At 36.1% G+C, this 16,383-nt stretch overlaps 1 protein-coding gene across 1 annotated transcript; it reads right to left on the bottom strand.

The window, feature by feature from the left end:
• Positions 1–2,372: 2,372 nt before the first annotated feature.
• Positions 2,373–16,321, bottom strand: LOC126768873 (tubulin-specific chaperone D). The gene is made up of 18 exons (XM_050487252.1): positions 15,759–16,321; positions 15,441–15,600; positions 15,112–15,235; positions 13,975–14,225; positions 12,195–12,352; positions 11,434–11,641; positions 11,057–11,298; positions 10,166–10,435; positions 9,396–9,534; positions 8,513–8,695; positions 7,541–7,777; positions 6,591–6,866; positions 5,734–5,881; positions 4,837–5,077; positions 4,395–4,563; positions 3,811–3,950; positions 3,066–3,218; positions 2,373–2,696 (listed from the first exon to the last, which is right to left on the bottom strand). The coding sequence occupies exons 1-18, from the start codon at positions 16,116–16,118 to the stop codon at positions 2,574–2,576; spliced, it is 3,582 nt and encodes a 1,193-aa protein (XP_050343209.1). The 5' UTR covers positions 16,119–16,321; the 3' UTR covers positions 2,373–2,573.
• Between the last annotated feature and the right edge of the window lie 62 nt (positions 16,322–16,383).

Below are 16,383 nucleotides of genomic sequence, written 5' to 3'. Positions count from 1 at the left end.
AAATCAATATTTTGATTTATATGTGTAAACGTAGATATTTGACAATAAGGAGTCGTTTAAAATTGTATCTAAAAATATGTCATCGATTATTTAATTTCAACCAACTCAAATTACAAATTTGTTAAAAAAATTAAGGCCAGGCTAGTTTTTTCTTAAATTATTCAAAAATAATATTTAGTGCACACCTGACTGAATTGGGTTGTTGCATTTAAACCATTTTAAAGTGTCTCCAGTAAGAATCGTGATGCATAAGTTGCATGGCACGCATTGGGTGTTATTAATTGAAAAAAAATGTTTAAAAAGCGTTTTTTAATATGATATACATCTTTGATGGATGTAGACATCCAGGATCTGATATTCAGAAGCTTTGAGCCAGCCCAGCCCAATATATATATTGATAAGTCAAAGTAACTCAAAACATCAAAAAATCGTTTACGAAATATCAATGAAAGTAATAAATGTTACAAAGTATTTATTCGATAAAATCGATCGATTACATATAAAGGTAAAAAAACATCCTGCTCAATATTACAGCCAATTTTATTAATATTATTCTTAATTAATTAAATGATCGTTATTTGAGTTATCATTATTTATACGATTTACATTTACGATTGATGATCAGGAATGATAGTTCTACCATATATATTTTTCCCGATAGGTATTTCCCGATAGGTACAATGTTGGTGTCTTCAAATCCAGAGTAAACAGGTTTCTTATAGGCAAGCGTGCTACATCTTAGACCGTGTCGATTCTTAACATCAGGCAAGTCAACGGTCAAACGCTGGCCTATTAATTCTACATTACGACATCTATTTCTCTTCAATCCTTATTATTATGAAACATAAGCAAATCATATACTAAAAAGCTCATCAGCCTTCAAACCAATAAACATAAACATTGGTTGCAGTCAAATCGAAGTATTATTATAAATCTATTTTCGTACTTAGGAATATTCTTGCCTCTGAGCCTTTAAAGCCAAAGTAATGATTTTTTTTATCGCCGTTTTAATTTGCGTTAGAACCGACAAGATATACAGTGTAAACTCCATGTAGCATCACTCGATTTAACGACAAACTCCCTAAAGCGTTTCAATGTTGGTAGGGCTTTGTGCAAGCTCGTCTGGGTAGGTACCATCCACTCATCATATATTCTACCGCAAAACAGCAATACTTGATATTGTTGTGTTCCGGTTTGAAGGGTGAGTGAGCCAGTGTAATTACAGGCACAAGGGACATAAAATCTTAGTTCCCAAGGTTGGTGGCGCATTGGCTGTATAAGCGATGGTTGACATTTCTTACAATGCCAATGTCTAAGGGCGTTTGGTGACCACTTACCATTTGGTGGCCCATATGATCGTCCGCCTTCCATTTTATAAAAAAAAAATCACTCGACTTTCTCACTCTTTCGTTTGGTCTAGCTTGTTTTCCATACAGTGATGCACTTCATGTAGCGTTACACCCACTCTCAATAACGACAACAATACGTCATTATTAAGTTTTAAACAGTACTTTCCAAGTTGCCCAAATTAGTAAAAACTGCAGCTGTACGTTATTAGTAATAAACTCAACTAAATAAGCGCTGTTATCCGCTTTAAGTATTAATGTTTGTTGTTTGTAAATTTTATACTTGATCGGTAAATAATATAATACATAGTAAAACAATATTGATTTTTCTTCTCTCCATTTAACGACAAGTAAAGTTGTTCAGTTAAGTATAAGTTGTTCGCACACTATGCTATTAATGATTCTGGCAAAAAAACGCATTATATTTCTCTTTACAGAGGTTGCCTGGAAGAGATCACTTTAAGTGATAAGGCCACCTTTGCATACTAAATGTACTACTTCTTATTATATGTTTGTAAATTGCGTGCAATAAAGAATGAATAAAATAACTCTCAAAACCGCCATAAAATGCGCATCCTTCAGTATCGTTATATAAAGTTTTCACTGTATCCGTGAATAATTATCTCTTCGTTTGTAGTACGATTATATCCGATTACTATATTCAAGAAGCGATTCGTTTTGTTTACGGATAGTAGGCTACTACATAATTCAAAAGCGTCCCAACAATAAAACCTTTCGTAAGTTTTTGAAATCATGTTTTTCAATCATCACAGGTAGCGTAAAAACTTGTAGCGACTTATTTCCAACAGTTTTAACGTCTCGTTAAATATAGGACTCAGCAATTAATCTTATCGCTCAGGCCTTTAGGTCATGAAAAAAATGGATATACAGTATAAGGATTTTTCAACTAATAATAATGTTTAAATGTACTACTTTTGTACTACTTTGTACTGTAATTTGTATTACTTTATACTGTAATGTTTAATTGTAAATAAAAGATTCGTTATAAGAATAAGCATTTTTTTTTTTAATTCTGTTATATTGTGTATACATTTAATTTGCCTGAACAAAGTCGTTAATACAAACAAAATGAAAGTGCAAGTTTAGTTAATACCGTTAAAATAATTATACCTTTGTAAAGGCACAAAGCAAGTTAATATTCTTCGGCTAATCTTCAAAGCCATCAAATTATGAAGCGTATAAAGAAATACATTATTAAATCACAGATTACGGTGCCTTCTGCTTCATCACCGGACGTTTTATACTCATAAGGTCACAAATCTCATTTCTTATTGGCCTTAACTCGCTAACATCCTTCTCCCAATCAGTCTCAGCGAGGATTGTCATAACCTGAAAAAGAAATAAAATTAAACACTAATTCCCTCATATTTATTCAAATTTAAAATTTTAATTATTATAGTAACAGTTAAAAAAATGCTAATGATTATTATATAAATGAGGTATGAAAATGAAAAAAAAAGACCTTATTGTCATATATAGAATATAATTTTGTATATGTAGTTGTGTACGCAGAGTTCCTTTTTTTATAGAATAGGAAGGCGGACGAGCATATGGGAAAACCTGATGGTAAGTGGTCACCAACGCCCATAGGCATTGGCATTGTAAGAAATGTCAACCATCGCTTACATCACCAATGCGTCACCAACCTTAGGAACTATGATGTTATGTCCCTTGAGCCTGTAATTACATCATAATTACCTGGTCGAGGTTTTCTTGCGGCAGGTCACACACGTCCCCGTAGAGCGTGAGCGCTTCGTAGAGGCGGGCGGCGGCGCAGCGACGCACGTAGCGGTCCGCGTAGCACACGTAGATGGCTAGCTGACCCAGCGACAGGCGCCACGCGTCGCGCACCTGCACGCGCACACGCACACGGTTAACGACAGCGTTACGACATTAAGCGACAATTATCTATCTAATATTATATATCTATAAGAAAGTAGGAAGTATATTTGCTCGACAAAAAAATCTCGCCCTCAATTTTTAAGTCTGGTATCTTAGTTGTCATTTAAAAAAAAAAAAGAAACGTAAAATATTTTTAATATAAATAATTGATAATGTACTGTGTGATGTAATGTGTGATGTGATATGAAGTCGAGATGGCCTAGTGGTTAGAACGCGTGAATCTTAACCGATGATCGTGGGTTCAAACCCGGGCAAGCACCACTGAATTTTCATGTGCTTAATTTGTGTTTATAATTCATCTCGTGCTTGACGGTGAAGGAAAACATCGTGAGGAAACCTGCATGTGTCTAATTTCATTGAAATTCTGTCACATGTGTATTCTACCAACCCGCATTGGAGCAGCGTGGTGGAATAAGCTCCAAACCTTCGCCTCAAAAGGAGAGAGGAGGCCTTAGCCCAGCAGTGGGACATTAACAGGCTGTTACTGTTACTGTTACTGATAATGTACTACTGAAAATAAAATAATGAGATAAGTATTTACCTGAATGAGTTGACACAGAACGTTTATAGAGTCCAGTAATTTATAAATATTTTTTCCACCCCTCAGTTCCAATTGCAAATACTTTAATATGTCTTTTGCAAATGTCGATTCTGGATCATCCAAGATCGGCGATACGGAACCTAAAATAAGTTATATTAGTTAATCAAAAAGCCAAAACATATGTTGGCCGGTTGGTGTGGTTGGTACATACATGCCTTTCAAGCCGAAGGTTGTGGGTTCGATTGCCACCCAGGACAGACATTTGTGTGCACGAACATGTCTGTTTGTCCTGAGTCTGGGTGTAATTATCTATATAAGTATATATTTACAAAAGAAAAATAGTATATGTAGTATATCAGTTGTCTGGTTTCCATAGTACAAGCTCTGCTTAGTTTGGGATCAGATGGCCGTGTGTGAATAATGTCCCAGATAATTATTAGTGTTTTCTAGCATAGATTTGAAACGATACATTTTTTGTTATATTTTTTGTATACAAGTCAGATCAGATTGTCAAAATGTTTTTCTTATTTTCTCGTGTTTAGTATGACTACAATTTGCGAGATGTGCAAAACATTATAACTTACCGGAACTTAACAATCGATCTAAAAAGTTGAACATCGGGCCAGTGATCCTTTTCACATGTAAGTTATCAGCGAACACTTGTATTATTGTATCACAAATACTCTTCAGCGTCTCCTTGTCGTCGTGCAGTGTGTTCAGGTAAGAGAACAATGATTGTGTAGTATGTTTCACCTGGGACAAAAAAAAAAACGAGACAAAATTGAACAACATAAAATAAGAAAAAGAAAATAACGAAAATGAGCTTCATGACTCATTTCTAAAAAGGTCTTTTGGTTGCAGCGAATAGGGTGAGATTATTGATGATAATTGAACGCCTTATCTGCGCAGGTACCACTCATTCATCAACTGTTCTACCGCAAACTTAGCACTCGTAATGTTTAATATAAATTGATCCTAATGCTCTTTTGTCTTCTTTATAAAAACGAAAAAGTTACAATTGCTTACCAAACTCTCCGTCAACTCTCCGGCACTAACCACGAGCCCCTTGACGATGTGATAGCGATACTCTGGGAAGGCGAGCAGTTGCACGAAACGAGGCATGGTGTGCCCGGGGAACAGCCACAGCACGACGGCGGAACTTTCGCTGGTCTCGGCTTCCTCGTGACGGGGTCGCATCTCAATTTCCTCACAGGGGAATATGCGTTTCAATGCCTCGTGGTGGGGTATATTCTTGATAGGCGGATCGCTGGAATTTTAAGAATTAAGGTAGTCAAATTATGATAATTATAACCTCGTTAGACCGGCCAAGCTACTTATTTTAGAGTGCGTAAGCACTATAACTCCAACTCTCATAATCCGAGGGGACTGCAGTCCGACATGAACGAAGATAGTTCAGAAACGGGACCAATGGCTTTCCAAAGCACAGGAGTATAAGCAATTCCTTTATCCATATTCCAGGACGATCTAATAATCTAAGCACTTCTTGATAGAAAAACCTAATTTTTATTCGCTCGATCCGGATTTTGAATCCAGAACCTCGGAATATGTAACCTTATAAACCACCTATTTTTGCAGATAAGTAGTTAAACGTGGAGCAATTAACGGAGCTTTCGAAAACGGTTTAAAGGCTATATTGATGTATAGATTTAATGTCACGAAAACAAATAGATTATAATAAATTATACATTGATAAAAATTCGATTTTTAATATATCTATGTATTACATTAACTTTAATAAACAACAGGGAATTACGCGTTAAGGAATTCGGTCGCTTATAAAAAATGATTTGAAATCAAAATATACATTAAGTAAGTATATTTCGATTTTGACAAAATTAAACACCGTGGAATATCTCTCGTTCGGAATGCGTATACGCAAGCACGCACACGCACGACACTCACTTGTAGAGCAGCGCCGTGAAGACGCGGCCGGCGTGCGCGCGCGTGCGGTCGATCTTCTCGACGGCCTGCTGCGCCACGCCGCGCAGCACGCACAGCGGGTCGGGCGCCGCCTGCAGCCGCGCGCACTGCCGGCACAGCGACAGCAGGCCTGCGGCGGCTCATTGAGTTGTAGCCACGGGTTGTACGAGTAGAACGAGAGCGAACTCGCGACTGGTGTCCGTGTTTATTTTCAATTAACGGATACGATTGAGTTTCAATAACTTAAACTTGTATAAGCTTAGTTTATAACTATCTCCTACATCGAAAATTTTATTCAATGATACTAGCAAACGTTGCTTAGCAAATTAGATATTATCTCTTGGATTCGAAATCTATACTAAGATTATAAATTCAAAAGTACTTTAAAGCGTAACTTTTACGGCTAAGCCCTGAACTGATTTTGATGAAATCTGGTACGGTAAATCGCCCTTCAAGGTGATAAAGTGCGAGAATTAATTTTGTTTACATACAAAATTAGTTTTACAACTTTCATGTTGAAATTGTAGAAATTGCTATGTAGAATATTGAAAAAGATACAAATTACAAATAAAAAAGGGATAGTACTATGGAATGAAAAATAGAAGGGCCACATACGGCACTGCTGTACTTTGCCAATATTGAAATATGAATACTAATATTTAGGCTTTAACGGTACAAATAAAAAGGTTTTATACTTAAACGTTAAAATGGCGCGATCTAAGATCACAATCGCTCGATGCACGAGGACGAAATCAAGCCGAGCCGCTATTAGTATATTACCGGAATTTCAAAATCCTAGACATACATAGGTACTGTCAAATTTCACTACCACTACTCACCGGTCATGCTCGCCTCTCGCACCCATGCCCCGATATCTCCCCTCATATCCACGGTATACTCCGAGAGGCATTCCAGCAAGGCGGCTCGGATGTGGGGCACGAACTTGTCCAGCCCGCCGCCCAGGCCCAGCGTCTGGCACACCTCGGTCAGCCCCACCACCGCGTCTCGACGAGCCTCGGCCCACTTCGACGTGCTCTCGGTAACTTTCGTGCAATCTATTAGTGATTGGATTACGAGCTGCATCTGTTCCTCGAGAACGAACTTTGGCAAAGAACCTGCAAGTATTCAATTAAAGATCTATAACGATTCACATAATATTACGATTAGGACAATTACTACAAACAGTACATTACATATTAATAATATTGTTGGCGTTATTATTGGAGAGCAGTACGTTCAACGGTTCAAATAACTATATGTAATTTATTTGGTCATTTACTCATTAGCGAATAAGTAGCTTGCGCGATTCAGGAATTTTATATATTGAATCAGCGCCATCTATCGGTACCGGATTATAATATACCCAATCAAACACTTTTCATGTTCTAGATTTCCGCATTTTATTACATGACCTTGTAGCTGATTTCGATTATTCGGTTTTATTAGAACTAAATTGCAAACTACACAAATAATTGTATTATTTTAGAAAGTATTAATAATTAAATTATTAAAAGAATTAATTGTATAAAGCATTTCTTCTAAGCTTTGTACTAAAGCCCAACTTTACTATTTAAAAAGACTGTCGTCCATGGTAATCGGATTAATTAGTAATTATTATAATCGAAATTTAATAAATCTTATTAATTTTTATACGTCAAAAAAAAAATCATTATCATGTATGCTTTAGAATATTTTTTCTTCCGAATGTAAATAGAATAGATTATTATTGAAATTTAGTAAATATATCTTGAGCACTATTTGTCGAACGAATATTAAAAGCAATAATTACCTATAGCGCGTGCGTACCCCATCCTTAGCACGAGTCCGTTGACGCCCGTGTTACCCAACTGGTCGCAAAATCTCTCCACAAGCTGCATCCTCTTTTGTTTGGCGTTTATATCACCGTATTGAAGATTATCATCTTGCAAGTACCGCTCAAACAACGGTGGCAATGCCTCGATCGCTTTCTCGCGTATCGCTTGAACCTCGTGAGCGAGACACTCCTCGATGAGGTTTAACCATTCATCTAAAGAGAATCAAAGTCAAAATCATTATTAAATATAGCGTTAGCTCATTTATTATCAAAAATCTACAACCGGGTTGGAAAAAAAATATTTTAGGCTCGAGAAGAACAGATATTAAATACAGAAGGGTTATTGTTTTTCTTTTAATTTGTTTTTGGAATACAATCATATATTTTTATTTGAAACGGCTTGGAGGTGATAATTTAGTAATTAAAAATGTTTTCGAAAATTATATTACATATTACAATATTTTAGATAAATCAATGCCTTGAGTATTAATTATTCTCTTGTGTGAAACGAATACCTCAAATGACCTACATTGTGAAATCGATTTGGCAAAACTTAGTCGTTTTTTTTTATAATATACGTAGGCGGACGAGCATACGAGCATACCTGATGGTAAGTTGTCACCAACGCTCATATACATTAGCATTATAAGAAGTGTTAAATATTGCTTCCATCGCCAATGCGCCACCAATCTTGGGAACTAAGATGCTATGTCCCTTGTGTCCGTAATTACACTGGCTCACTCGCCCCTTAAATCGGAACACAACAATACCAAATACTGCTGTTTTACGGTAGAATATCCGAGTGGTACCTACTAGTGATAGGAGTGGGACCTACCCAGACGAGCTCGCACGAAGCCCTCCCACCAGTAAAATATATGTTAATTAATATGTTAGCCACTTTCTAAGGTGTCACATCGCATCAGGTCAGCAGGTGCGTGGAGCGCTCACCGACGGAGGCCCCGCAGTGCAGCGGCGCGCCGGCCCGCGCGAGGCGCGCGGCGCAGTGGCACGCGGCCTGGCGCATGAGCTCCCCGCCCAGCCCGCGCAGCAGCTGCCGCGCGCGCAGCCCGCCCGCCAGCGCGCGCACGCGGGCCCACGCCTCGCCCGACACCAGCGCCGCGCCGGCGCGCCCTGCGGTACTCACACCTAGTACTCGGTTCCGCCGGGTGACACGTACGATCGAGGAGTTGTTGAGTTATATTTAATTCAACTAAATATATTGATTTCGATTATAGGTATTTTTTCGAAGCGACACAGAGGGACTATCCCTGTTTCTTTTGATTTGATTCTGTTCACCGTTGCATCGCTCGTTCTCAAAAGTCATTATAATAAAAACAGATATTTGAAATTCAAACAAAGAACGCGTTTCGCAATAAGCACTACTCAATGAATCTCTAGAAACTCATCAATGACTTCGCGAACGCTAAATCTATTGTTATATTAGTAAATGATACATGCTCACCCAGACTTTCAAAAAGCCTTAACACAATTTGCGTTGTGCTTTGAAAACGTAGTTGATCCTACTCATTATTTATTTAGTTTTATTTATTAAATGCAAAGTATTCTTCGAAATTGGTAAAAAAAATTCACTATGCATATAATATACTACTTATTAGGCACAAGCAGAAACTTTATTACTTGATAATATTCATTTTGAAATAGAAGAAAAGCCACTAAAGTCATTTCAAGACAAGTAGCTTCACTGACATGTTTAAAATTAAATAAAGTCAAAAGTCAAAAGTAAAAACTAAACTTAAGCTTGTGATCTTATATTCGGAACTATAAAGAAAATTTTATACTAAAATGATAAAGAAGAAATCTGTGAACTGACCGTCCGGTAAAACGGTTTGAGACAAAGCGTGTATTGCCTCTCCGATACCTAGTATAGCACCATGCCTTATGTTGAGATCTATAGATTCAGTCTTCTTTATTAACTTGGGTAATATTTCATGGGCCACGTATTCCGGTGTCTAGAAAAATAGCACAATTAAAACAATAAATATCATGTCATATTAATAATAACTTTATGTAAACTAAGTTCGCATATAAAATAGTTGGCAGTGGAATTATAAAATATTATTTATTTACTTCAGTCATCACTGTTGAAATGTAAATTGCTAAATAGAAATAATATTAATAAATAAAATACATCTAAGACATTAAATCTAATACAGCTAAACTATAATATTTTAATTAAATAATAAATGACATTGATTAGTTCCATATTTAAAAAAAAAAATTGTGGCCAGTGTTGACAATAAAATGTTTCAAATGAAAACTAAATATATTAATGCAACTGGATTTATTGCGGAAATAAGAGGCCTAGTTCGCATGAGATTTGTAACACTGCTAAGATATTTGTTAGAATTGAAAAACATAATATTTATAGTTACATCTAAATATTTATATAAACTATAAGAGTAATGTTTGCATGTATTTGCATTTAATGATCTTATTATGGTCATCTTTGACCATATGATAATTTTCCCATCCATTAGTTTAGGAACTTCAATCTGTACCCAGTGCCAATTTTGCAAATAAAAAAGGTTGGCAATAAAAGAAAAGTATTATTACATATATAAAATAAAAATAAAGTATTACCTTATCGGTTAGCTTATTGAGCGCCTTAGCGGCAAGCTCTCTGATGACGCAGTCCCAGTGCTCCAGTTTGAGGTCCACGAGGTGGTCCAGCAGCGGACGGGTGTACTCGGGGAAGGTGGCCACGTAGGGGGCTACCGAGAGGTAGGCGTGGGTTCGCGGGCCCACGGACTGGAAGTCAGCCGCCGTCAGCACGTCGATGCCGTGCGGGAACAGTCCGTGGCGGCCCACGTTTTCCTGGTAGGCGGCCGACGCCGCGCGACGACAGTTTATCTGTGATATAAGAATATAGTTACAGAGGTAAAGTTTGTGATGTAAATTGGATTTAATTTGTAATTCGGCTAAAATATGAAAAAAATGCCAATCTTTTTAAAATAATTTATCTCAATTAATAAGCTTCTTACTTATATACAGGTGATATTTATTTTTGTAAAAACCCTATTGAAGCATTATAGTACTTTAAAGCGAAAGCCTTTCTTAACCGCATTATAAAAAATAGCTTGGACAAATTACACACTTCATTTAAGTTTTATTTACAATAAGTATATATACATATTTATTAACAGCTGAAAAAGGCAAAAAGGCTCAATAGAAATATTTGATTTTAGTTGTCTTAAAATGTATATATTTTATAAAAGCGTGTTTTATTTTTTAGTTAATAAAATTATTTAATTATTTAAACGTTTTCGATTCAATAGGCGAATCGAGTTAAAATAAAGCATGAAAAAAAAAACATTACAGAATATTCGTACAGTACAATTTTGACCGATCGCCATGAGTTTATTCATTAACTAAAAACCTTTTTAAAAACATTATTTTCGTCATCAATAAAATAAAACTGTGAAATAAATCCTGCTGAAAGATCATATAGAGTTTACAGTCGAGTGCCGTCACCTCTCTGTCGAAGCAGGCGGTGGCGATGAGTGCGTTGGCGAGCGAGAGCGCGTGCGGCGCGAGCGCGACGGCGTCGTAGGCGCGCGCGATGGCCCACGCCGCGTGGCAGGCCGCGTCCCGCGCCGCGCGCCCCCCGCCGCCGCCGCCGCCGCCCGACGTGCGCGGCTCGTCCCGCGCCAGCGCCGCCGCCGCGCAGCGCACCGCCTCGCTCAGCTGCTGCGGCGATATCAGCCCTCGGCGACCTGAAACCGAAGACAACATTTTGTTTTAATAAGCAACTGATAACAAAACTCAGAGTGTACTGGTCGGAGGGTAATACGAGCAATATCGTTAAATATATAGGCATCGATGTCGGTTCGTCATTTATATCGACGCACCCAGCTCCGCGAGCGCCATGCAGCCGCCGTGCCACGCCGTGTCCCGTTCGTTGTCCGCGAACAGCGTGAGTACACTGTCGCACACGTCAGCGGCGGCCAGCGCGGGCAGGCGCGCACCGATGCGGCCCACTCCCTTGGCGGCGGACCAGCGCACCACCGTGTCGTCGTCGCGCAGCGAGCACAGTAGCAGCTCCACTACGTCTTCTACCTGAAAAACGAGACACATACTTTATAAAAAACTATTGTTTTAGGAAAAGAAAAGAAGAAAAAATGAACAATATAAACTCGATGATGCTTACGATATAAAAACGTCAAACCCATCAACATTTCTTACATGTATATATTATATTGTTTTCAGAAAAATATTAAAAAGCCGATATATACATACAAATAATCTAAATAACATATACATATCATTATGTCATAAAACAACTAATTCCATACTAGTTTAAACTTTCAGGTCAATTTAAGGTCAAAGTTTATTCACATATTTTTTTCTACTTCAATTTGAATGGAGTATATAGAAACCTCTATTTTTCAAGAGGTAAGGTGCAACTACTTTAAGTAACAAATTTAGCAAACTAATTACAATTTTTAATATGTAAACTAGAGCATAAGATTTAGGAAAGTAAAAATCTATTTCATCTTTGACTTAGCAAATTGAATTTAGATTGCATTCCTTGTTTTACTAGTTCTGTTTAGACAATATAAGAAAAGAAGGAAATTAAAAGTAAGAGGAAATTAAGGATAAATTATGTAACCTCTTGCGGTATATCCTGATCATCATCATCATCAGGTGGAGTAGTGATCGGTTCTGTATCACCCGCAGCCGCTGTACTACCACCTAACGTTACGGTCAGAGAGCGCGAACCACGCGTATACCTCCACGAAGCAACACGTGGACGAAGGAATGTTAGACCTGGAATTTTACCAAATGATCTCATATTGAAATTATTGTTTTGAAAAAAATTGAAATAAAACAATAAATTTTACGAAGTTAATTGTAGGAAAATTTCAATAGTGTATCAAGTAAAACCCAACAATTAATGTATTTTATATTAATTGGGATCTCAATCATTATATAGGCAAATGTATTTATTTATTAATCCTTTATTGCACACACTTTATAAACATTTAAAAACACATAATAACAAGTAGAAATATAGTATGCAAAGGCTAATCACTTATAATGATCTCTACCAGGCAACCTCTGTATAGAGAAATGTTTGTTTTTTTTTTTTTTTTTGCTAGGATCACTAATCGGGCAGTGTGCGAACAACTTATTCTTAAAATTTATTCAGCTTAATACAAATATGTAATATGCCAACATACATATATATATATGTATGTAATCTTAACCGATGATCGTGGGTTCAAACCCGGGCAAGCACCACTGAATTTTCATGTGCTTACTTTGTGATTATAATTCATCTCGTGCTTGACGGTGAAGGAAAACATCGTGAGGAAACCTGCGTGTGTCTAATTTCACTGAAATTCTGTCACATGTGTATTCCACCAACCCGCATTGGAGCAGCGTGGTGGAATAAGCTCCAAACCTTCTCCTCAAAAAGAGGTGCGGAGGCCTTTAGCCCAGCAGTGGGACATTCACAGGCTGTTACGGTATATATATATACATATACACTTATACATACATACATATAAACTTATATAAGAAATAAATAACCATATACATATAATAATACAACATGCTATAGTTATATTGATAAATAATAATTATGCAAACAACAAAACAAAACAACTCTTAAAAATATGTACAGATTCAGCTTGACGAATTTCTCGAGGCAGGGAATTCCATAGTTTGACTGCTTTAACCGTAAAGGAATTGCTGTATATTTTAGTACAACTCAGAGCAATCAGCAATTTATTGTCTTGGTCAGAGCGTAAATGATTGGTGTGTGTGAGAGTCAAGGAAGGTAAACCGCTCTTTTAGGTAGGTTGGAGTTTGGAGGATGGTAGAGTATGGTATAAAGCAATTAAGGACATGCATATTTCGACGCAACCGTATTAGCAGCCACTTTAGTGTTTACGATGCTGAAAAATATGATCATTTTTACGTAATCCAAAAATGAAGCAAATACACATGTTCTGTAAGCGCTCTAGTTTATTTAGCAGTTCCTCAGAAATATCTAAATAGACCGAGTCAGCATAGTCCAATAGGGATAATAGCAAAGAGTTGGCTATGGCGAGTCTGGTTTTATATGGCAAAAACATTTTCCAGCGCCTGAGTGAGCCAATGGAGGAGAAAATTTTTCGACTCACCTTTGCTACTTGAGGAACCCAAGAGCGCGACTTAACTATTATTAGCCCTACATTTTTAATCATTGGGAGCAATGGAAGCGCTGTACTATTAAAAAGGATGGGAAGCATTTGGGATTGATTAATTTAGTGCCATTGCTGGGAGCTGCCGATAATAGCAGCCTGCGATTTGCTCGGATTGGATATTAAAAGTCCATATGAATGACACCGTACTGCAATTTTTTGTTGTTGATAATGTATAATTAAATCTACAATCAATCTTACCTATTCTCTGAACAATTTTCACACCATACTTTCTAACCAACATTGCATTATGTTGCTGATAATTTTGTGTTGTAACCCACTCCAGTAACTTTGGTGTGTATGGCAACAGGTCATCTCTCTTCCCATGTTTGAGCACCGCTGCTACTGCTGCTAATACTCCATAATAAATGGTGTCTTCTTCTTTTAGATTGGAATGTAAATCACATGCCCAGTCAAAAAACGAATTCATGTACAGCTCTTTTACATCGGACCTGTAATTCAGTAAGATGTTTTCTAAATCAAAATGAGCTTATATCAAGGAGAATTTTAAATAAAAAAAAAAATAAAAAATATCATATATTTTATATTACGAATAACTTTGTAAGCCGAGATGGCCTAGTGGTTAGAACACGTGAATCTTAACCGACGATTGTGGGTTCAAACCCGGGCAAGCACCACTGAATTTTCATTTTGCTTAATTTGTTATTATAATTCATCTCGTGCTTGACGGTGAAGGAAAACATCGTGAGGAAACATGTGTCTAATTTCATTGAAATTATACCACATGTGTATTCTACTAACCCGCATTGGAGCAGCGTGGTGGAATAAGCTCCAAACTTTCTCCTCAAAACGGAGAGGAGGCCTTAACCTAGCAGTGGGACATTAACAGGCTGTTACTTACTTACTAGAATAACTTTGTAAATATCAAGTATGCATACAATTGTATTTACTTTTCATTTCAAAGTATATTTGTTCAAAACAATTAAAAAAAAAAAACAATTATTAGTGTTTTTTTTTTAATGTGGTCCTTAAAATATTAAAAAAAATTATGTGTTATAATGTTCAGAAAATCCATGAAAAATATGTTTATTTGACTGGTGAACATATGGTTATAGTGGATTTTGTGTTATTTTTCAATATTGTTACAGCAAATTATGTATATTTAATCTGCATCATATTTATTTTGACTTGGGAAATTTTATATTGTATAGTCAATTTATCTAAATCATATTCAAATAGTTTTGAACATATACAACTTGATAATGAAAAATGCATTTAATTATTAAGCATTTTGTTATTTTTTTTGTCTTTTTTTATTCTTTTAGTAAAATTAAACCATTCTATGACCATTATTTAAAAATAAAATATTAATATTACCTAATTAAAAACTTAGAAGCTAGATATGCACTTGCTTCAGCACAACTATCTTTACTCATTGCATATGTCTTACAAATGTTAAAAATTCTTTCCATAACTGTCATTTTTTTAGAACTACCCGCACCTGAAACAATTATTAAAGATTTTTAATTTTTTACTTGTTCCTAAAAGAAAGAATTAAAAATTAGAAAACTAACTAAACATTATAGGTAGACTCATTACCTACATTCCATATATTATAATGGAATGAATATCAAACATTGATCTAGAGGAAATGAGTGAAGTGATGAGAAATATTTAGGAGCAATTTTTTTATGTACTGAATGTACCTGGTTGATCAGGAGCAAATCCATCAAGTCGACTCATATGAAATGGTATGATGACAACAATTGATAGCCACAGCAACAAAACAAATCTGCTTCTCCATGTTTCCTTGTCATTAGGATCTTGGGCCTCAAGATACATAAGGACAGTTAGCAGGTCTGACACCTACAATTTAATTCAAGTAGTTTAAACATATCAAGTATATAAAAGCATATATAAAATTGATAACAATAATAGTGGAACAAAATTTATTTAGTTTCAAGAATAGGAAATAAAAAAATAGTAAATGTTATATATAATAACAAACATGAAATCAAATATACCTCATGAGGAAGATGACGTACAACAACTTTATATCCTCTGACTCTTATAATTTGATACATGTAGTTGAATGTGGCATGCTTTAACTCAAAAACAGACTCCTTATCCTTAATTATATTCATAAACTTAGCCAGAATTTTCTCCAAATGAGGATCGAGTAAATGCGGTTGTTCATAGTACTGTTTTAGTATAGTATACAGTTTGTCATACTCAACTTCCAAAGATGATGTGTTATAAATATTTTTAACATTGTCTATCATATTTAAAACATCTTCAATTTCGGAAAAATGTTCTAGAGCGCATCCCAGTCCAGTATTGTCACAGTCGTCGTCTCTGTCCATATCTGCGTCAAGTGCCACCATTTTCGGTAACAAATTGTTCAATTTTTAGAAAAACTATTAAACAATAAGTTTATATTTTCTTGTACCGTTATTTTTTCTGTATTATATAGGAATGTATCCAAATTATTTTAAAGTTATATTGATTAGTCGGCGATTATTATGATCAGCTCAAGAATCATAACAAAATTCCCAAATCGTGAAATCACCAAATTAAGTTTATTTTATAAACGTCACTTTTGACTATGCTGTCAAATTTGACAGCTTGGAATGCTAGTTCAAGCTGATT

This window comes from Nymphalis io, chromosome 6, assembly GCF_905147045.1.
Source record: "Nymphalis io chromosome 6, ilAglIoxx1.1, whole genome shotgun sequence".
In the NCBI taxonomy this organism is placed as follows: Eukaryota; Metazoa; Arthropoda; class Insecta; order Lepidoptera; family Nymphalidae; genus Nymphalis; species Nymphalis io.
The sequence above is the reverse complement of the archived record's forward strand: the minus strand, read 5'-3'. Positions and strand labels throughout refer to the sequence as shown.